The sequence below is a fragment of the Protopterus annectens genome, chromosome 5.part0, assembly GCF_019279795.1.
Source record: "Protopterus annectens isolate FY-2018-M chromosome 5.part0, PAN1.0, whole genome shotgun sequence".
Taxonomy (NCBI): Eukaryota; Metazoa; Chordata; order Ceratodontiformes; family Protopteridae; genus Protopterus; species Protopterus annectens.
This window is the reverse complement of record NC_056735.1, coordinates 1167975209-1167997862: the sequence shown is the minus strand read 5'-3', so window position 1 is coordinate 1167997862 and position 22654 is coordinate 1167975209. Positions and strand designations below refer to the sequence as shown.

General features: G+C 40.2%; 1 protein-coding gene across 1 annotated transcript in view; it reads left to right on the top strand.

Annotated features, from left to right (window-relative positions):
* GK5 (glycerol kinase 5) overlaps positions 1-22654 on the top strand; it is a 478960-nt gene that overhangs the window by 438106 nt on the left and 18200 nt on the right. Inside the window, exon 15 of the mRNA XM_044071017.1 lies at positions 8491-8624. Coding sequence (XP_043926952.1) covers positions 8491-8624 — 134 coding nt within the window. The remainder of the gene's footprint in view (positions 1-8490; positions 8625-22654) is intronic.

Sequence of the window (22654 nt, the reverse complement as noted above, 5' to 3'; positions counted from 1 at the left end):
AATAGGGAGGGTTGAATATTTTATAAGCATATTGGGTTATGATAGTTAAAGTAAGTGTTGAGTAAGGAGGAAGCAGAAATGTGATGAAGGCGTGTTATGTGAGGGGGTGGGGATAAGAAGATGATGGAGAGGAAGTAGGAGTGGCTATGAAGGTATAAATGTAGATGTAGTGGGGGTGGGTGGAAATTGGGGGTAGGGTAGGGGAGCGGAGTGAGCCCGCAGGGCGAACGGAGCGGGCAAGTCCAAGAGGAGAGTGAAAAAAGTATCAGCTACTACTGCTGATGATATACAAAGGTTAGCAGGTATGGTAAATATAGAATAGAAAAGGAGTATTTTGTAGGGATGTAAGAGGTGTTATGAGTCAGGTAGTTAAAGTTGTACAGAGGGTGAAAAAAAGGATTGTAGTCAGAGAGAACAGAAAAGGTTGTAGTCAGAGAGAGAACAGAAAATAGAATACAGGCTTTTAAGTTGAGGAGTCAGGTTACTAGGAGGGAAGCCAGGTAACATTACAGTTGCATCGGCAATTGGCTAGAGGGCACTGCCACCTAGTGGTGAGAATGAGGAAAACAGGCAGCAATGTTGAGCAGGTTACTTGCAACTTTCGCTGTGAAAGTGTCTGGGACTAAGGTGACTTGGGGGGGAGAGAGTATGTCCGTGTGGCCCACGGTAGGCTGCTGAGTCACTTACAAGGGAGGATAGACAGAAGTAAATGTATTACTGGGTAGGTAGTACAGACACAGTAGATGGTTTAAGGCTACCTACATTCAATATTAAACTTTAAGGGCAGTCTTCAGGAGTTCTATGAGTCAGTCTGGTAGGCAAACTCCAGGGAGTTTGCAGGAGGTATTCCTTGTTTGGTGGTAGGGAGGGGGCTTCTGAGGTGAGCTTCTGAGGTGAGGAACTGTAAAAAGAGAGGAGAGAGAAACTAGGTTAGCTTCACAAATAGTTAAAACTGCATGTAAAGAGAGGAAGGAGTAAGGGGGAATATTCAGTAGGAAGGAATAGTATATAAGACTTTAGTAGAAATGAACAGGGCTCAAGGGACAGATGTAGAAGTGGTAGGTGTAGGAAGACAGAGAGTTCAAAGGGTAGACATAGAAGAAGGGGAAATGTATAGGAGAGTGGTAAGAGAAGAGAAGGTAATAGGTAGCAACGTTACAGCTATTAGAAAGTGCAAAAGAGAGTAGAAATAGTATGCAAGGTTAATAACTCACTGTACAGTACCCAGCGTTACCACGGCATACCAGCCTGGTAAGGTGATGGGGAAAACTAAAACTAAGACTAAGGTGCTTGGCTGTATACTGAGCGACTCTTAAGTCCTGGTAGGCAGTATGCTTCTCCTGGTTCATGGTGGGGAACCTGTAGCTAGCGATGATGTGGAAGGGTATTTTACCTGTAGTTAATTGGACCTGGAGTATCTTGAGGGTCATTCTGTTTCACCAATCTAGAGGTGTGTTTCAATTTAATGAAGATGGATACACCTCCACCTTTGGTTCTTTCACATTCATTTTGGGGTCTGAATGTGTGAAAGGCATTAAAGTCTTGTATGGTTGGGGTGCTGTCAGTGGCCTCTTCCAAGGTGAAAAATGCTTCTAAGAGTGCAGTTTACTGTTTAGGCTTCTAGCATTAAGCAGCATGACCTTGAGTTTAGTGGATTTCTTTACATTGGACGTTTTGTTTGGACATTGCCTGAAAAAGGGGGAGACAAGTGTCTTTACCAGTATCCAAAAGTCTTGAGGAGACAGGCGATGGCAATCTCTGGCAAAGCAGCATCGACTGTTGACCATGTCTTCCCAGGCAGACAGATACTGGATCCCCCTGGAGTGACACCAGAAGTTGTCAGTTATTGAAATCCATCATTGTTTGACTGTATTGTGGCATCATCCTAGGTGAAGGCAGAATGCTGCTTGGGGCTAGGGACATACCTGCCTGGGACACATAATCTGAGAGTTCGGTCATGTCTCTCTCTTCATGTAGCCCAGAGAGGTACATCTCAAGTCATTCTCACCAACATGTGCTGTGACAGAATCATAACGGTAATTGTTGCTGAGTGAATTGAGTGCGTGTGTGATTTGATGGATCCTGGCACCTGACAGGCAGATGACCGTGACCCTCTCCTTGTTCATCCTGGTGAGGAGGACATCTGTGCATCTCACTATTGTCACCTATGACCAGAACATTTAGTTTTGAGGTATTTTGTCTTAGGGGCTTAATTGTTTTGATACTGATGTGTGTGTTATATGAGTGGTGGGTTCTGTTCATGTACCAGTATATGTATGCTGTTTATGCTTGGGAGGTCTCTGGCCTTTTGGTAGGCTCTTAGTGAGTACCTCAGCCTACGTGGGTTTGTGTCTTGACCATGTCTTGTGTGAGAGAGGAGTTGTGTGTGCTGATAACCTGTTGTATGTCTTGTTTATTGTTATGTGAAAGGATTGATTCTAATTTTATGGTATAGTTACATGTCTGTATTTGTTTGCTTTAGGAGCAAGTGGTTGACAGTATACATGAGGCAATTACTTTAATCTCTAACCCGTACTACAAAATGTAGTTTGCTGCTATTGTAATTGTTATCGATGGGTGTTAGTCCCCCTGTAGAACTTACTTATTTTTTGTAAAATGCACTTTGGTTATTTGTAGGTTTAGGTAACATTTCAAGAGAAGAGCTGGGGGGCAAGCCTCGGTATATATAGCATTTAGAAGTTTGTATTACTTATGGGGATGTGAATGAGTGGATCTTTGCATTTCATTATGTCAGTTTGTAACAAATATAATGTGTTTCCTCACAGCCAGTTGATTCATATATATATATATATATATATATATATATATGTGTGTGTGTGTGTATATATATATATATATATATATATATATGTGTGTGTGTGTGTGTGTATATATATATATATATATATATATATATATATATATGTGTGTGTGTATATATATATATATATATATATATATATATATATATATATATATCTGCAGGTCCTTGGGGGTGTCAGATAGACTACATAGTTCTGTTGGCTAAGAATATTGTAAATTTCTGAATTCTTTTATGAAACCTAGCACACTGGAAAGATGAAACTTTTGTCACCTCTTGTATATTTCACAAGTGTATATTTCCTGAACGGGGAATGTTTATACCATCTGGACTTCTGTCTTCTGATATTAAGAACTGGATCAGTCATTTGCTGTAGTCAGGAGGTGGCTTCATCTCTAGACAGGTCTTCCTAGGTATCAAAAGTTCACGTAAAGCTATTGTTATTAAACAGAAGTGTGACTGTGCATGACAGAGGTTCTTTCCCCTGATTATATTATACCCCTCTTAATATTCTTTATACATGCTCCATGAGGTAACAAAAATACCATTTTCTGCCATTTTATGAGGATGCTTTCACACTTTTAATAAACACTGTATCATCCTGCCCAGGGATTGGAATATGACACTTAGCCCTTTGACAAAAAGATTGTCTTCTCAATTCCTGCCTCAATTTAGCTGGCTGTGATCTAGGAAGTGATGTCCATTTTTGGTGTTAAAGATCAATTTATAGCTCTTTACAATAATAAATAATCTTGTACCTTTTTTGCAAGGTATAAATCAGGATCCCATGTAGGCTTGTTTATTTTTAATACGATGTCCTGCATTCTGGACATTATTGTTTCACTGTTGATCTCCTTTACATTATCATTTTCCATCTGCAAAAAAGTAATTCTCACAAGCTTTGGTGCTTGAGTAGCGTTTTTCTAAGAGAAAAATATGTTCTGGATACTGTTGAAAAATAGTAATAAAAATGACTAACAATATCCAAGATAAGGATTATACATTGTACATAAAATGAGTAGCTTTAAAACCACTGTCAGAGAAATAGTAATCCTGGTGACTTGAATTCTAAAACTTATGCCTATATTTTAAGGCTAAAATTGCAATTTTTCTGAAGTAAAATCCAATACAAAAGGGCTCTGGCTGACTTAGGTTTGCAGACAACTGTAAGCTAGGAGCAGTCATTGAATCCTCAAATGACTTCCTACAGAAAGGTTTGGCTCAAATAAATAACTGGTGTCAAAATCATGGTCTAAAACTAAATGGCAAAAGTGCATTATTGTATCCTTTGGGAAGTCATCTACTTAAGGGAACTACCACATTGACAATACGCCCTTAAGAGTTGACCCAGTTGTTCAGGATTTAACTTAAGTGGGCAGTGACCTAACTTTCGACCGTGTGTCTGTTGTAAGAAAGGCCTTTTGTATTGCACAGCTTATAAAGCAAGGGATTGTGACTAGATGTATGGATGTCATTGTCTGCGTTTACTCAGCCGTCATTAGGCCAGTCATTGAATATAATGCTTCCTTTGGCATGTGTTTGTCCAGACACATGCAGCAGCTGGAATGCCCAGAGAGATATCTTACTAAAAGGATACAAGGACTAAACAACAAGTCCTACATGGACCGACTCAGAACCCTGTCACTGTACTCTGTCTGGCATACAAGATATTCTCAGACTCATTACTGATGGATTTGCTGCACATTAGCAAGTTAAAAGGTATAAGCAATATGTGGTAAGATGTAAACCTCTTCTACAACATCAACAGAATAGTTTGGAGGGAGAAGTATATTTCACAGAGGATACTGCTGTTGTGGAACAGACTTCCCATCCACATAAATTAAGTTTATAACTGTCCATTTTCAAGTGGACCTTATATCTATGGATGGGAAACAGAAAAATTACCCCAGGACTGCGCCCAGCACTACTAATGGACAGAACCAGCTCCTACATGCTTTATCCCATGCGTGGGTCCCCTCAAATTATCCATGGTATAATCCCATTTATTCTTATTAGGGATAATATATAATTATTGACTGTGGGATAAGTAAGGCCAATCTATAACCAAATGGGATAGGTTATTTCAAGCACAAGGGAATTATTGGCTAGGCTTACTTACCTATGAATCCATGAACTGAATGAGACTGATGTCTGAAAGGAGGCATAATAGAGCAGTTAAAAAAAAATAAATAAATAAATAAATAAAACACAGCACTTTTGCCCAATCTGTGGATAGCTAATCAAAAAACACATGGAAGCATTTTTTCCTCATAAATGTCATATTGCATCTAAACTTCTTGTCAGTATTTCAAAAGACATAAAGTGCATTATATTTGAGAGCTGTAATGTTAGGAGTTTCTTAAAGCATTTGATATTTCGGAGTGCTGTTTATTCCCATCATCTCTGGCAGTCCATCTGGAGAGGCGTAATCAGAAGGCATCCTATATATAAATTCAAAGTTTATCATTTTGTGATTATTAGTCATTATAGGCCGGATTTATAAAGGGGACCATAAAGTGTACACTTTCTGAATTCAAGAACATTCTACCATGATGCCTGTTCTGTTTGTTCACTCAAAAAAGTTACTCTGAGTGTACACACGGTGTGCACTTTGTGCTAATCTTTATGAATTTGGCCTTTTTTTATTTAATACAGTAGAGAGTTAATTATCCAAACGTCAGTTATCTGAATGCAACCTTTCAAAGTTTTCGGGTAGGAAAAATCATAAAGTCTGAATAAGTAATCGTTATACATATTTGCTTGTGTGTATTTTTTTATGATTGTAGCCTGCTTGTGAATGAAAATATTCTTTATTGTCCATTGTAATTGCTGAATGTTTGAAAAGTATATTCCCTGCATGCAAAAAAGCAATATTTTAGTATTTTTTTTTTTTATCTGGTTCGATGTTCTGTTTGATTATCTGAACAATTTGATTTTACAATCCACCCCAGGTCCCAATTAGTTCAGATAATTGACTCTCTACTGTAGTTTTTATGCCTTGGTAGATTTAGGGGTGGGCACCTGTGATCTTGAGCTGAGCAGACGACTTAGCCCAGGAGCAATTGATTATTGCATAACTTGGGATGCCCTCTAAGCACAGAATCAAAATTTTGATAAGAATAGCCACATAAGGCTTCAGGATATGCCCAAATATTCTACCAAGCTTAAAGGGTCTTCTCAAAGATCTGTTGGTAGTCTGAGCACTTATGCATCTGCTGTTTATGTATTTTACCTCATATAGCATTATTATTTCCAAGAGCTTCTCAGTCTGCCATTATGATTTCCTTCCCATCATGTATCTGGGTGACTGTAGAGTCATTTAAGATCTAAAAGGTTCAGTATCGGCTACAGGTTAGTGGGTACTCCTGTTTTAATTCTTCTCATTGGAGCTTCTGCCTGTCAGTCTTTACTATAGGAAGTGACTGCCGCCTTTTGTGTGATGTCTGTGGGAGAGAGGTATTCCTTGTAAAAGAGTACTGCAGCTGCTGTGATATTTTGACAAAATATACTCTTATTTCTCATTTGATGTGAGGATACTTGTACTCATATTATGACTGGTACTTTACCTAACAGCATACCTCTCAACCAGTTGGAGCAAGAAATCTGGACAAAGCCATAAACAATGGGGGGAACAAAGGCCCAAAAGTAGGGACAATTTTTAAATATGGCTCTTACAAACTTAGAACAACAGGTTTTGAATTAGCATGAATTTTTGAAGGTTACGAAGCCTGAAATTCAGATGTCTGTCACTATATTCTGACTTGAATCCTCGGTGATTTGGCAATGATTTGCTAGCAGACTACAATTTTATGAGAAATAGACCAAAATTTGAGGCAAAAATTTGAACAGTTGAGAGGTATGCCTAACAGTATTTAAGAGAAATTCTTCTGTAATTCATACGCAGAAAAACAAGCAAAGACATGGTTATTCTGTTGTTTTTTTTAGGGTAGAAGAATAAAACTGTGATTAAATATTTAGGTAAGGAAATAAACTTGCAGTTTGCTACTCTTATAGGTGAATAGCAGAATCTTTAATTACCAAATACAGGAATTTGTTGCACTAAGTACAGTAAACATTCTGATGATTTGTATATATATTTTCTTTTGGTGTGTGTGTGTGTGTGTGTGTGTGTGTGTGTGTGTGTGTGTGTGTGTGTGTGTGTGTGTGTGTGTGTGTGTGTGTGTGTGTGTGGTTAGTCATGCCAAGTATTCTTTTAATTTTCTGTCTTTAGAATTTGTGCATTTTTAAAAGGACATAACTGAAGCTGTTATTCTCTTAAGTAAATAATTGACCAGCCCCTTTATTTATGATAAGCTTTATCCACAGAGCATAGCAAGTAGTCACATGCACAAAATCAGAGAATAAGATGAATAATAATAATACAGGAAATACACTATTAAATAATTGGTAGAAGCATATCATATTGTATTAAACAGTGTACTACATTAAAGACTAAAATTAGACTAAAATTAAAGGCAACCAGGGTTAGTCTGAGTTAAATAAGAGTTTTCATGGGATGTTGTGCCCTGCCATGCAGGCCTTGGGTCCTTTGGGGATCTACTCATACTATACTGCCTTTCTTCTTATAAAGCTTGATGCCGTGTGACAGGTCCCCAAGTTTGTCATATTAAGGAGTACAGGCTATTTCTGTAATGCCCTATTCTTATCTATTGTATGCTTGTTATATATGATATTGTGGTGGCTGCAAACATGTTTTTGTGTGATTTTTCAAGCACACCATTATATAATCTCCTTTGTCTTGTGTAATAAGCAGATAGGAGATGCATCTGTGTTATTGCAGTCTGCAGAGCCCTCCTCCAAAGATGAAGTAAGCCTGACATTAGCTGACAGTGCTAATTATTTCTGCAGCCCCCACTAGGCTTCCATCATGATGCTATCAAACCCAGGTCGCCAATGTTGTCGATGGAAGCTTTCCCATGGCACCTTCAGGCCAATGTAATAAACATTATTGCTTTCTAAAATTACTGGATGTTTATTCAGCTCTAGGCTTAATGAGATAGAGTGATGCTACTACACAGGGGCTATAACTACGGAAGATCTTGCCTCCAGAAATTTTATATTGAGCTCAAGGGCACATAAAATATATAAGGTGTTGAGCTGCCTTGGTCACACATAGTTTTATAGACGACTGAACCCAACGGTATTTCAGAAGTGCACATCAAAATCACAAGTGTAATGTAACCGTTTCTTGTGTGCCAACACCCTACCACCATCTTTTCCTTCATTGACAACAGCTGGCAGATGTCACCTCAAGAGAGTCCTAGCTAAATAAATTGTGTTCAGAGCCATAGATTAAAATAAGGTTACCCAAGCCATACCTCATAGAGGATTAAACCATGATTTTTTTTGTCCAGCACTGTGTAAGTCGGTATTTAAACTGAACTAATCTCCTTTTTTTTCTTTTATACTTCATTTATGACTTGTTTTCAAGCATGTAACACTGAGTGAGCAGTTCTGACTGCACTTTTATGTGCAGTAGGCATATGTGTTATGAAAATAGGTTTACAGATTGTAGGAACTACAGATTGTGCAATAATGCTGATATTATGGTATGTTTCTGCAGGTAAATGTTAGTAAAGTAATTATGCCATATTGATATAAAATGAAAATCTGTACTTGTTTATTTTTTTTCTTTTTTGTCCTTTTAGAGCTGATGGAGGTGTTTGCAACAATAACTTTATCATGCAGCTTTCAGCAGATCTGCTGAACCAGAAAATATATAAATCAGAGTTTGTAGATATGTCAAGTTTAGGGGCTGCTTTCCTGGCTGGTCTTGCTGCAGGTATGTATGAGATGTTATTTCTTTTGAATGCTTAGATTTTTCCACCCAAGTGATTGTTGATTAGAAAGCTAAGATAACTCTGCATCTTTTGCAGTCAGTTAACTTAAATATCTATTGATGTTGTGTTATATGGGTGTATTACAGTAATCCAGAATGTCTTGCCAAAGCAAATGCGCAAAATTCGTTACTGCACTCAAAGAACAGGTATGTCTGATATCAGAATACATTATTTCAGTAGCGCAGTCATACAGTTAGCAAAGCAGGTAGGGGGTATAGTCCCATTGAATAAATTAACAGGTACAGGACCATGCTGCCGTAATGAAGTAGTGGCTTTCTTATGTTATGGTTTCTGAACCTCAGGTGACCATCAAGCCTCCCTCCTGTCTCACTCAGTTGCTCTGTTTTGCTGCCCACAGAAGATTGGCCCTGTGGTCCATTCATTTATTCCACTTCAGGGATGAGCAGCAAGTCTGTTGTCATCATCCAGTACAAGAAATTGTGATGGGGGTTCCATACAGTCCTAAATGTTTCCCTCTGTGTGCCTATTCAGTTTTGGGCTTAATGAGATAGAGTAATGCTGCTCAGAAGCCAGAACTGTAGAAGTTCCATAAGATGTCTTATGGGGTTTGTATGCAATGGGATTAAGTAATGGGCATGTCTTTCACTTTTATAAAAGGTATCCCATCAATGTGCCCTTCGTTCAAATGCTGGAACCAGTAATGATTTACAGTCTTCCCTGGGGATTCTGTCCAGAGGTTGATGTTCCAGGTGTGTACTCCCCTGACTCTACCATCACAGAGAGGAGAGCAGGTTGTGAAAGATCCTTCCTCCGTTTTCCTCGGCCATCTTCTAATTCTTGAGACGCTAATTGAATTCGGATTACAATATAGGATCTGGGCTAAAAGAATTGAATCGAAAATATGCTGGCATAAATCTATTTGTAGTAAAATTGGGCACATAGCAAGAACTTGTAGAAATAAGAAAAGAGACTCATTTCAAGAAAGCAAGTGATACACCTGAAAGAATATTTGGCAGTTGATCTTGCTCATAACGAAGAAGAAAGCACAGCACAGGCAGGGACACATGTTTATTTAATAAAATGTACAGGGTGTTAAATGTATATTAAGTAAACCATATCCCTTGTATCAGTGAAACTGAAGTGGAAGTTTGTACAATTTTGAGTTTGATACTGGGAGCAGAGTCACCTTACTGAATGAAATGAAATTCAAAAAGTAACATTGATTTGCAACAAACTGATGTATTGTAAATTTATACAGGAGAACCTGGAAAACATCGGAAGTTGTTGATATACATGTTTCTTATAGCAATGAAGGGAAACCTTACTTTCAGTAGTACATGAAGGTACTAGACCAAGCTTTCTAGAAGGAGGCTTGCTAAATAAAATTCATTTAAGTTATGGAGAAATAAAGCACATACATTCTGAATCTAAGGCTTTAGATAAATTTCTCATTAATCAATAAAGCTTTGTTTAAGCAAGAACTATGCATCTCAAAAGGGACCATAGAAGATGCTAAACATAGTTTTTTTAGATTCAGATCACTGAATTACCTAAAGTTTGCCAGGGTATAAGTTTAAATAGACTGTTAAAATAAAAACTGTAATGCCTATAGAATATTCAGAATGGGATTCTCGTATGATGCCTGAACTGAAACATGATGAATCTGTTTGGTTGTTTGGAGATTCTGTAGAGGTTTTAAACTAATGGTTAACCAGTTAGTTTTTGGAGGCAGTGCCCTAAATGTGAGCAGAAAATCTTTCACATTGTTGGCAAGAAGCTAGAAATGTTTCAAAAATAAGTTTAGGTAATTGGTCTGCGAAATATGTGACCATAAGCACTCGGGAATGGTTGTGTATCACTGTTTACCTTTTGGGACGTCATCTGCACCTGCTGTTTTTTAGAGGACTGTACGAAGTGTCTTTATAAGGAGTGTAATTGTTGTCATTTATCTGTATAATATCCTGATTACAAGAGTCACACTAGAGGAACATTCACATAACACAGAGAAAGCATTAATAAGACTGGGATGTAGGATTGCTTCTTAACAGAAGTGCAACACTTATGACATGCAGTGGATGAAATAGACTCTGGTCCAACTCACTAAAGAAAAAGTAGTCAGTTGCCTACAAACCAAAACCATTCCTGGTGAAAGAATGAGCCACCTAAACAAAAAAGAAATACCCCATTTCAACCTCGTACCATTTCAACCAACATATGCAGATTTATAACCCTCTCACCTAGAGGAGAACACCACTGCAATGCTCTAGCTAATGCCAAGTGTCTGCCCATCCCACAATGAAATAACCTCCTTCTTGGCTTGTAATTTTCTAACTTATCGATATGGAATTATTCCTTTTTGCTAGCATAATCGCAGAAAGGCAGCCACTGTAAGTCTCAGATCCTTTTCAAACTCCACCCAACCTGCTTATACCATCCATCACACTAAAGCACAATGAACACACCTCTGTTATGAGCCCCCATATTATAAATGCATCCCCAAGCAAACAAGTGGCACCCTTTCCTTCCCAAATCAGCCACAATTGGCCAGCATAAGGTGAACCTGGACACGAATGAAAAAGAAAAAACTCAAAAAGAGTTAAGTAAAGTACATAACTTTTATTTCCAAACCGGTTTCGGCTAAACCGCCTTCTTCAGTGAAAAAGTCTGTTACATGTCAAAAATCTAATGAATATTTATATGCAACCCCAACCAATGGGATACATGGTATGTTCCCGCTCTTGGACATGATGACATAAACAATGGGATAATCAAGAAATAAAAATAATAGCAAAAACAAAGACAAAGAGACAATTCCTAGTTGACCGAAGTGATATGATAATAATTATATACATAAATATGAACATATTTAACTTATTAATAATAAAAATAAAAATGAAAAAATATGATATGGGTATCCATAATTGAAAAAAATTGGATCCAAAAGGTACAGATAAATAGGTGATGGTAGAAACCAGGCATAGTATGACCAGCAATATAATAACAATAATTAATGAGATCATGAATAGTTACAGGTAATGTTGTGTACTTGTGTATAATCCAAGGTAGTATGTAAATGCAAGTATAAGGAATCCAAACCACCCAGCAATGATACACAGATAAAAAAACAAAAATGGAAACCAGAATATGAATACAAAATTTCACAATTTATGTGTATCAAACGCATAAGCTCAACACAACAAGATTATGAACGTGCTAGGTTAGATTTGTTCAACAGATTTGTTGATAGATGTTACAAACAGCAGGATATTGTCAGGGCATGTGAATGGTCCAACAAGGCTGATAGGAACATACTATTACAATACAAAGCACGGGATACCAACCAATCCAAATCAACTCTCAGGTTCGTTACCACTTATGGTAGAAATCATAATGCAATCAGAAGTATAATCAACATACATTGGAATATTCTTTTGGCAAATGATCAGCTCAGACAAATTTTGGGTCCACAGTGTCACTTTACATACAGATGTGGTAAAACATTAGGTTCATTGTTCTCCCACTTTAAGAACAAGGAAAGTGGAGGAGCTATATACAAACAAATTACTATGTCTGGAGATGAATTGTTGGGCACTTTCCCCTGTGGACACTGTGGTTCTTGTAAACAGGTTAGCAAATTTAAACAATTCACCAGCGCTAATACTAGTAAGGTGTATGAATCCAAAGTTTTTGGTAACTGTAGTAGCAGTTGGGTGGTCTATTTGGCTACCTGCCAATGTTCAGCTTTTTATGTTGGACAAACCTCCCGGTCTTTAAGAATTCGTATGAATGAACATAAGAGTGATATTAAGAACAAAAAAGAAACCAATGCCCTTTATAGACATACTTTGAAACATCATAATGCTCAGTTTAGATTTATGATTATAGATAAAATCATTGGAGACAGAAGCAACTCACAAGGATGGCACAGTATTCTCAATCACAAGGAGAAATATTGGATCATTACCCTAGGGGCATTATTTCCCCCAGGTTTGAATGACCATTTGTGAAATATTTTCCACAATGTTGTTTAATTTTTGGGATTCTGTGCCGTGCCTCGTATATATTATTTATATGACTGTCTGGTTATTTCATATTTATGGACCCTGTCTTTGTTCCATAATATTATGTATATTTTACCATAATACTCTAATAAGGAGATATAGTTTGTTAGATATCTCTCATTTAATATATTTACTTATTTTCTGTTTTTTGCCATGAAAATTTTGTATTCATATTCTGGTTTCCATTTTTGTTTTTTATCTGTGTATCATTGCTGGGTGGTTTGGATTCCTTATACTTGCATTTACATACTACCTTGGATTATACTCAAGTACACAACATTACCTGTAACTATTCATGATCTCATTAATTATTGTTATTATATTGCTGGTCATACTATGACTGGTTTCTACCATCACCTATTTATCTTTACCTTTTGGATCCAATTTTTTTCAATTATGGATACCCATATCGTATTTTTTCATTTTTATTTTTATTATTAATAAGTTAAATATGTTCATATTTATGTATATAATTATTATCATATCACTTCGGTCAACTAGGAATTGTCTCTTTGTCTTTGTTTTTGCTATTGTTATTTTTATTTCTTGATTATCCCATTGTTTATGTCATCATGTCCAAGAGCGGGAACATACCATGTATCCCATTGGTTGGGGATGCATATAAATATTCATTAGATTTTTGACATGTAACAGACTTTTTCACTGAAGAAGGCGGTTTAGCCGAAACCGGTTTGGAAATAAAAGTTATGTACTTTACTCAACTCTTTTTCATTCGTGTCCAGGTTCACCTTATGCTGGCCAATTGTGGTTGATTTGGTATGTTCGGGCCGTGCATACCCTACGTGCATAGCATTGTGTTTTGACCCTTTCCTTCCCCACATTCAGAAAAGAGCTAAAGGCATATTTCTGTAAACAAACAATATATAAATACATCAACAAAGGTAAAGGCATGTAGCTTTAATATGCTAACCTGATCACTTAAGACCACAACCTGCACCTAATGTAAAGCTGAACACAAAGGTTGGGCTGTGAGTCCTATCTCTGAATGTACACATCTTCTTTCTTAAATGTTAGCGCTACTAAATAATTCAAGTTTTCAGTGGTGTAGTATGGTTAATTTGTTTCATGTGTTGTTTGCATTCTGCTTTATATTTTTTGTATCTGTTTCCTGCATACACCTCCTTCAATCAGTAAATAAATAAACACTAGCATCATGCACTCCAAAAGGCTACCTACTAACTGTCAGAACAAGCAAGTATGGGAAAACCTAAAAACATCTTTGTAGGGGCACTCCAGGTGGGGGCTGCACCCTTCCAGCAGCTTAATTGTTAAGATACAGAGGTTGCACGACCCCAAAGAAAGGGGAACATGAAACTGGCTCCTTGCCCCCTCACACCTAATGCACAACAGTTATATACATCATTGCAGGTAACCCTTATAAATGATTACCTGCATGAAACCAAAAAGCAGAAACTGCACGGATCACATAGGCCAATACATAGAGTATTTATACTGTCACAACAGATCCAGTCACTTGGCAAAGTAGCTTGTCGGCAGACTTGGCAAAAAAAGAATTCTGTAAATTCTACAATAATACCACAAGGGAAATTCTATGCACATAATTACATTTACTAAAACTAAACTGAAAGTCATCTTGAAGGTGCTGCCTCCTGCAAATAGTACTGCATTGAAAACTTGTTTGGGTTTATATAATAATAAACTATTCATAGGTTCATGGGTTGGTACTAGGCTATTGGCACTAGGGGCCTATACAAGCCTAGCCAAACAATTCCCCAGATATTTCTTCCCACAATATTTACTTACCTGGACCCCTGTCTAGCAGGGTGACTGACGTGATCCCCAAGGTGAATTTCCTGTCTCCCATCCAGTTGTCAAGGTCCCTTTTGAAGAGGGCCAATGAGGCGCTCTGCTTGACATGTATGGGCAATCTATTCCAGAGTATGGGGGAGTCTCTGGGTCAGGAACCTATCCCTCCATGTTTTGTTCATTGTGATGACAAGATTTAGATCCCTGGAGCATGTGGCTCTGAGGGATTGGGATTTCTTTAAGTGAAGATTGTCCAACAGCTCAGGGTTTGACATGGCCTTGTATGTTAAGCAGAGATCGCCTCTGACTAGACGATATGCACAGAGTATAGCTGGAGGTTTTTTAGACAGTCAGCATAGGGCATCTGCTTTAGGCCTGTGATTCTTTTAGTGGAGTATCTCTGCGGTTTTTCCAGTTGTTGCAGATGTCTTGTGAGGTACATACCAAATGGGGAGTTGTACTCTATAATGGGTCTAATGAGGGATGAGTACAGTGGGACAATGACCTCCTTTTTTCTGGATGAAAAGCCCTTAGTGATGAGGTGTGCCACATAGAAAGATTTCTTGACTGCTGTGGTGATGTGGTTATCGAAAGTGAGACCACTGTCCACCTGTGTCCCCAAGTCTCTCATCACACTTTCAGTGTTTAGTGTACTGCCACCTGTGTGGTAATTCATGGGTACATGTTTTTTCCCAAAGGGGATAACTATACATTTCTTGGCATTAAGCTTGAGCCCATGGCTCTGACACCAAGCATCTGTTTCTGCAAGGCCCTTTTGTAGAATATCCACATAATTTGGGGATTCAATAATGGCTCCCAGTTTGCAGTCATCTGCGAATTTTGTTAGCCAGAGTCCCTTAGTGTTGGCCTGTACTTCAGAAAAGTAGATGCCAAACAAGAGCGGTCCCAGGACTGAACCCTGAGGTACTCCACTTGTCACTTGTCTGGAGCTGGATTTGAAGTGGGCTAATTTTACAGTCTGGGTTCTGTCAGTAAGCCAGTTGGCAACCCATCGAGTGACATAGGGATTTATGCCCAACTTAGTAAGTTTATCTATGATTCCAGAATGGGGGATGGTGCCGAAGGCCTTGGCGAGGTCCAGATAGGCTGTGTGGACCACCTTACCTTCATCCACAGCTCTGGAGACTGATTCAAAGAAGTCAATCAGGTTTAGGAGACAAGATCGGCCCTTCACGAACCCAAACTGGGTGGGGTCCAGTGTTTGAAGGTTGCCAATGTCTTTGTTTATAAGTTCCATGATAATGCATTCCATGCCCTTGCAGATCAGGCTCATTAGACTGATGGGACAGTAGTTCCCGGGATCCAAGGTGGATCCCCCCTTGTGGAGTAGGATAACTGTAACTGTGCGCTACTCAGTGGGCACGAAGCCTGAAGTGAGGCTATGATTAAACATGACACTTAGGTGAGGTGCCAGTTCATTTTGTAGTTCATGTAGTACACAGCCCGGGATGTCATCTGGTCCCATGGATGCTGTATTCTTAGCTTTGGAGAGTGCGGTTTCTACCTGTGTGGCTGTGATTACCGGCATTTGGCAATCTTTTGGTATTGAGATGGGCCCTTTAGGGGGGTGAAGTTGGCACTAAATCGATCTGCCAGGATATTGGCAATATCCTTGGGATCAGTATATTTAATGCCATTCTGTTGTAGCTCAGAGCAGATCTGAGCATTGCCATTTAGATTCTTGACATAACTATAGAATGCCTTGTGGTTGTCTTTGGAATCTTTGACAATTTTATTTTAGTAATCGCACAGTCTAGCAAACTTTATTTAGGTTCATAGGTTCATACTAGGTTATCTGCCCTAGGGCATTTATAAGCCTAGCCAGAATGTGTTTGGCTTTCGCTACCCATTTTAAATTTATTTTGCTATGCCCCTTTTCGAGGTTAGTATACTGTGCCTCTGTCTAACAGTGACACAGAAGTGATACCCGGGGTAAACCTACGATCTCCCATCCACTCATCAAGATTCCTCTTGAAGAGAGTCAATGAGGGACTCTGCCTAACCTGGACTGGGATTTTATTCCAGAGTGAAGGGGAGCCTCTGGGTTATGAATCTGTCCCTCCAGCATGTCCTATTTATTTCAGTGCTGAGGTTCAAGTCTCTCGTAGCGTAGCTCGATGGGATTTGGATTTACTGAGGTGCAGCATGTCCATTAATTCCGGGTTGGACATGGCTTTATACGTCAGGCACAGATCGCCTCTGAACAGGCGGTATGCCACTGAGTAGAGATGGAGTTTCTTTAACCGGGCAGCATATGGCATCTGTTTGAGCCCTTTGATCCTCTTGGTGAGGTAATTTTGTGGTCTTTCCAGTTGCTGCAGGTGTCTGGTAAGGTACATTCCAAAAGGGGCATTGTACTCAATTATGGGCCTAATGAGGGATGAGTAAAGAGGCACAATGACCTCCCTTGATCTAGATGTGAATCCCTTCATGATTAGGTGGGCTATATAAAATGTTTTTCTAACCACTTTGGCCACGTGGTTGTCAAATGAGAGATTGCTATCAACTTGGGTCCCCAGGTCCCTAATTACTTCTTCTGTACTTAATGGATTACCACCTATGTGGTAATTTGTGGGCACTTGTTTTTGCCAAAGGGGATGACTATACACTTTTTGGCATTTAGCTTGAGGCCATGGTTCTGGCACCAGTTGTCTGTTTCTATGAGGCCCTTTTGGAGGATGCTTGTGTCGGCTGGAGAGTCGATTATGGCGCCCAGTTTGCAGTCATCTGCGAACTTGGTCAGCCACAGTCCTTCCGTGTTGGCCTGTACCTCCGAGAAATATATACCGAACAAGAGAGGTCCCAGGACTGAGCCTTGTGGGACAACACTTGTAACTGGTTTGGAGTCTGACATGGCTCCAGCAATTCTTGAGCCAGTTTGCAATCCATCTAGTGACATAGGGGTTTATATTTAAGCTGGTGAGCTTATCTATAATGCCCGAGTGGGGTATTGTATCGAAGGCTTTGCGAGGTCCAGGTAGGCTGTGTGGACCACCTTCCCCTTGTCAATGGCCTTGGTGACTGTTTCAAAGAAATCAACCAGGTTTAAGAGGCAGGATCTGCCCTTAACAAAGCCGAACTGGGTAGGATCCAGTGTCTGTAGGTCCCCAATATCTTTATTTATGAGGTCCATGATGATCCTTTCCATAGCTTTGCAGACCAAGCTAGTCAGGCTTATGGGGTGATAGTTTCCAGGATCCGTTGAGGCACCACCTTTATGGAGAGGGACCACTGTTGCTGTACGCCACTCTTTGGGCACATATCCTGTAGTAAGGCTGAGATTGAACAGTAGTTTTATGTTTGGGTTTAGCTCTTCTTGGAGTTCATGTAGGACGCAGCCGGGACACCGTCTGGTCCCATTGATGCTGTGTTTTTGCTTTGGAGAGGGCGGCTCTTACCTGAGCATCTGAGATGTCAGGGGCAGCACTCTGCTGGGATAGATATTTGCCCTTTTGTTGGTGGGGGGTAGAAGTTTGCGCTGAACCTGTCAGCTAGGATGTTGGCAATGTCTGTGGGTTCTTTGTATTTTTTGTCATTTTGGACTAATTCTGAGCATATCTGGGGATTACCACCCAGGTTCCTAACATAACTAAAGAAAGCCTTGTGATTATCCTCAGTGTCCTGTGCAATTTTTCTCTCGAAGCTGGCCTTAGACGATTTTATGAGTGCCCGTAGTTTTTTGCTAATACTTATCAGAGATGCCTTCCCTTTTTGGGATTTTGCTCTATCATGTAGTAGCTTCCTCCTTCTATTGTATAGTTTGTTTATGGCTGGGGTCCACCAGACAGGACGTCTGCCTTTGGAGGATTGGGTCTTGGTTTTACTTGGGATCGCATGATCCATGCATTCCTGAAGGTTTTCATAGAATGCGTTTATAAAAGATTCTGCGGTCTGGGCCGTATTTTCTACAGGCCCGGGGGCTTTGAAGGATTCCACCTCGGTTTTGAGGAGTGTGAAATTTGCTTTAGAGAAGTTTTTCACTGTGGTTTTCTGGGCAGGGGGTGGGGTCGGGATGTGAATATCCAGTGAGATTAGTTTATGGTCTTATCTTACCAGTGAGGGATACACTTCTGGTCTGGAGCATAGAGTCCCCATGTTGGTGATCAGGTCCAGTATGTTTTCCCCTCTTGTGGGAGTGGTAACAAGTTGTTCCATAGCATTTGAGTTTATAAATTCTAGGAACCTTTGGGCTAGGGTGTTGGAGCTAGTGTAATGCTCCCAGTCTATGTTTGGGTAGTTGAAGTCGCCCAATATAATGGTGTTTGGAGAGACCTTCATATTTTCCAGTGTTCTCAGGAAGGCCGAGTGGGGTTCCTGGGTTTGGGAGGGTGGTCTGTAGCAGGCTATAAACTGGAAGGCAGTTTTACCCACTGTTAGTTGCACATGGATAGTCTCTGATGCTTCGTGCTTTGCCACCAACCTGGAGGTGTGGGTATCTTTGATGAATATCGATACTCTCCCTCCTTTTGTGGTTCGGTCCAAGTTTTGGGGAAAAGCATGGTATAAGGTATAACCTGGTAGTGCTGGGGTGCTCTCGGGAGCCCTGAACCAGGTTTCTGTTACTGCACAGATATCGATGTTCTCCATGCTAAGGAGAGTTTCGAGTACGTGCATCTTGAGGTTTAGACTTCTGGCGTTGAGTAGCATTACTCTTAGTTTTTTATCCCTTGTGATACCTATGGAGGTGGGTTTGTCTTTTGAGCCTTGCCTAAAAAAGGCACTATGGGGGTAGCAAGAGCCTTTGCCAATATCCGAAAGCCCAGGGGTGACAGGTGCAAGCCGTCCCTAGCGAAGCATCGTGGCTTGTCAAGCATATCATCCCAAGCTGACAGGCATTGGATCCCCTTTGAATGACACCAGTACTTAAGCCAATTGTTGAAATTGATCATCTTGTCTTCATATTGTGGCATCATTTTTGGTGAGGGTAAGATGCTACTCAAGGTCAGGGTCATACCAGCCTGGGCTACATGCTCAGAGAGATCCTCTATGTCTCTTTTTATGTAGTCCAGGGAGGTACGTCTCGGGTCATTCACACCAGCATGGACAATGACGGAGTCATATTTGTACTTGCCTTGGAGTGACCTGAGTGCTTGTGTTATGTGGCGGATCCTAGCGCCCGACAGGCTGCTCACTGTGACCCTCTCCTTGTTCAGCCTGGTGAGCAGTGTGCCTGATGATAGAGTCACCCATTACAAGTGTATCAGGGTTGTTGTTTAGTCTTAAGGGCTGTGACTGTTCGGTGCACTGGCTTTGTGAGATATGTGAAATCCTTAGCATCATTTGTTGAACACAGATATATTGGTGATATGAGGAAAGTAACAGGAACAGATTCACAGAATAAGCCTGATCCTGTTTGATGAGGCTTTATTGTATTCTGGATGAGGTATGCTTTCACGCACATTGCCTGATGGTCGGAAAGTGCCAGTTATCTGTCTCCTACTCTTACTTGTGTGTACAGAAATTATTCACAGTTGGACAATGAAGAATTAGCTGTAAGTTTTGGAATCCAGAAATTTCCTGAATTTGTACTGTGTGCTCTTAAGTATTCAAGTGCTTTTATTCTGCTGCATTTACTACTGCTTGTTAGTAGCCTGATTAAATGTATCTGTTATTCTAAGCATTTTAAGCTTTGGTCTTAGCACTTGTTTCATACAGCATTATTATTAAGTGTTTTCTTACATTAAGGTGACATTTCACCTTTTTGATAGCGATTTAGTGTTGTATTTTTATTTTTATTGATGTATATATGCATTTTATTATTACATATTTTTATATTATAATGTTTATGGAAGTGCAATGCATTGTGATTGGGGCATTCATGCCATGTGACCATGTTTGAATTTGTTATAATGTGAGAAGAGTGAGAGGTTTGTAATTTTCTGATGAAGTTCAAAGAAATAAATTGAATGAATGTGCTTCAGGCCAGTTACTTTACATTTAAAAAGGTTCTTGTGGTCTACACTCTTGTGGACGAACCCGTAGCAAAACCCTCTCTCCATAAGTCTGCCCAAGCATTTGGAACACTATATCTGGACAATTCAAATCAATTTCTCCTGCAAGCCTGGTCAATATGGGTATAATGAGACCGTGTAGCAACTGCCTCATGTTTAGTGACAACACTCTTCTCCTATCACATAATTCTTCCACTTGCGAGAAATGCACGTACATCAGTATCTTGGAGTCCATGCTCTCTCGCGCCACAGTCAGTAATTCTGACAGAGGAGATTGCCATCACAAGCACCACACCACTCACATCACATAGCCAAGCACCACACCACTCACATCACATAGCCAAGCACAACAAACACACACACATACCCCTATGCAAATGTCCTCAATAAAAACGTTTTCTTCTCTGCTCACAAACATTCCACACACAACACCAAACACATCACACACAGCAGACAACACACCAGTGTCTCACAAACACAGCCCATAAGGCAAAACAATAAACCATCACAGCCCACAAGACATAATAAACCAAACACAGTAGTCATTGGTGACTCAGTTGTGAGACACACTGATGTCCCCTTCACCAGGCTTGAGAAGAAGGTCAGTTGTCTGTCTGGTGCCAGAATCCGCCACATCATGCACGCACTCAGATGTTCTTCATTCCACATTGCTGCAGTCCTAACAATTGGGTAGTCCGCTGTCCCAGTCGGCCCGAATACCAAAGTATATGGCTGACGTCGGTCAAGGCGCATTAGTCTGACGTCAGGACGTCAGGGTACTAATGCGCATGACCGACGTCATATCCTCAGTCTTTTTTGCCGCATGGTCCGATGCAGAAGCAGTTTTGCGAGTGCAGGTTGGCGTTCTGAAATTTTCTGAAGTCGGAGTTTCAGACCGAATCAAAGTTGGGAAGGGGCTTCTCAGGTGGCTGTTCTTCCCTCTCTTCCTAAGGTGGTTAGAGCCTCCCCTTCTGTTTCCAAGGCTTCTTTGAGAGGCAGGCCAGGTTTAACTTCAGTGGGGGGTTCTCCTAGCTCTTCAGGATCTTTGCCTAAGAAACATATGCTTAAAATGGCAGAAGATTTGATTACTATGATTAGAGGTTCTATGCCCCCTCCTGATAAGAGGCCTAGGGTGGAACCTGAGTTTGAGAGTTTTGAGCAGTGTTCGGAGGCTTCTGAGTCTTCGGCTGAAGACTTGCAGGAGTTTCCTCCTTATTCTGATTCTGATGTGGATGATTCCACTCCTTCAGCTTCTCCTCCTGAGGATTTTTCATTTTCAGAGACTCTTCATTCCATGAGGGAGCATTTTAAATGGGAAGGTCAAGATTTCTCTGATTCCAGGAAGAGGCTTAGGGAATTCTTGTTTTTACCCCAGCATAGGCCTTTAGCTATACCTCCTGTTCTGAATGTGGTGGAAGATGTTTTGCAGAGGCTTCCTGAACCCTGATTCTTTGCCTCCTGCCCCAGTTAAACCAGATAGGTACTATAGGGTGCCTGAAGCTCATAAGTATCTTTTAAGAGTCCTAGGGCAGACCCGAAACTGTCTCTCGGGGCCTAAAGGTGTTAAGGCTTCTGTTGTTAAAAATCCTGTTCCTCCTGATAAAGAGGCAAGGGCTTTGGATAGATGGGGAAAGAAAGTGTATACTTCTTCCACTTTAGCCATGAGGCGTTGAATTGCCAGTTTCACATGTTAAAATATCAAAATTATCTCCTTTCACAATTGAAGTCTAAGGTGGATGCTCTGGCGGAAGGTATTGAGTGTAAAGAGTTGCAGGATTTAGTTCATGTGTCTGAACAGTGGGTAAGCATTCCTTGCAATGTGGTTTTGATGCTGTGCAGGCCTCCTCGAGGGTGGCTGCCACTGGTTCTGTTCTTCGTAGGCACGCCTGGTTGAGGGATCAGAATTTAGCTGAGCATGTTAAGACAAGGATTTTGGATGCTCCTTTACAGTCTGACGTGTTGTTTGGTTCGCCTGTGGAAGCAGTTTTAAAGAAAATGGAGGACAAGGCTAAGTCTATGCAAACTGTTAAAGATTTTTGCAGGTGCAGCCTCCAAAGTTTAGTAGAAATTGGCCTACTAAGGGATGGACATATCCTGCTTATGATTCCCAGTCTAGGGGTAGGTCTAGACGTGGTAGGGGCAGGGCTCAAGGTTCTTTTAGGCCTAGAACAGGGAGTTCACCTGCTCAGA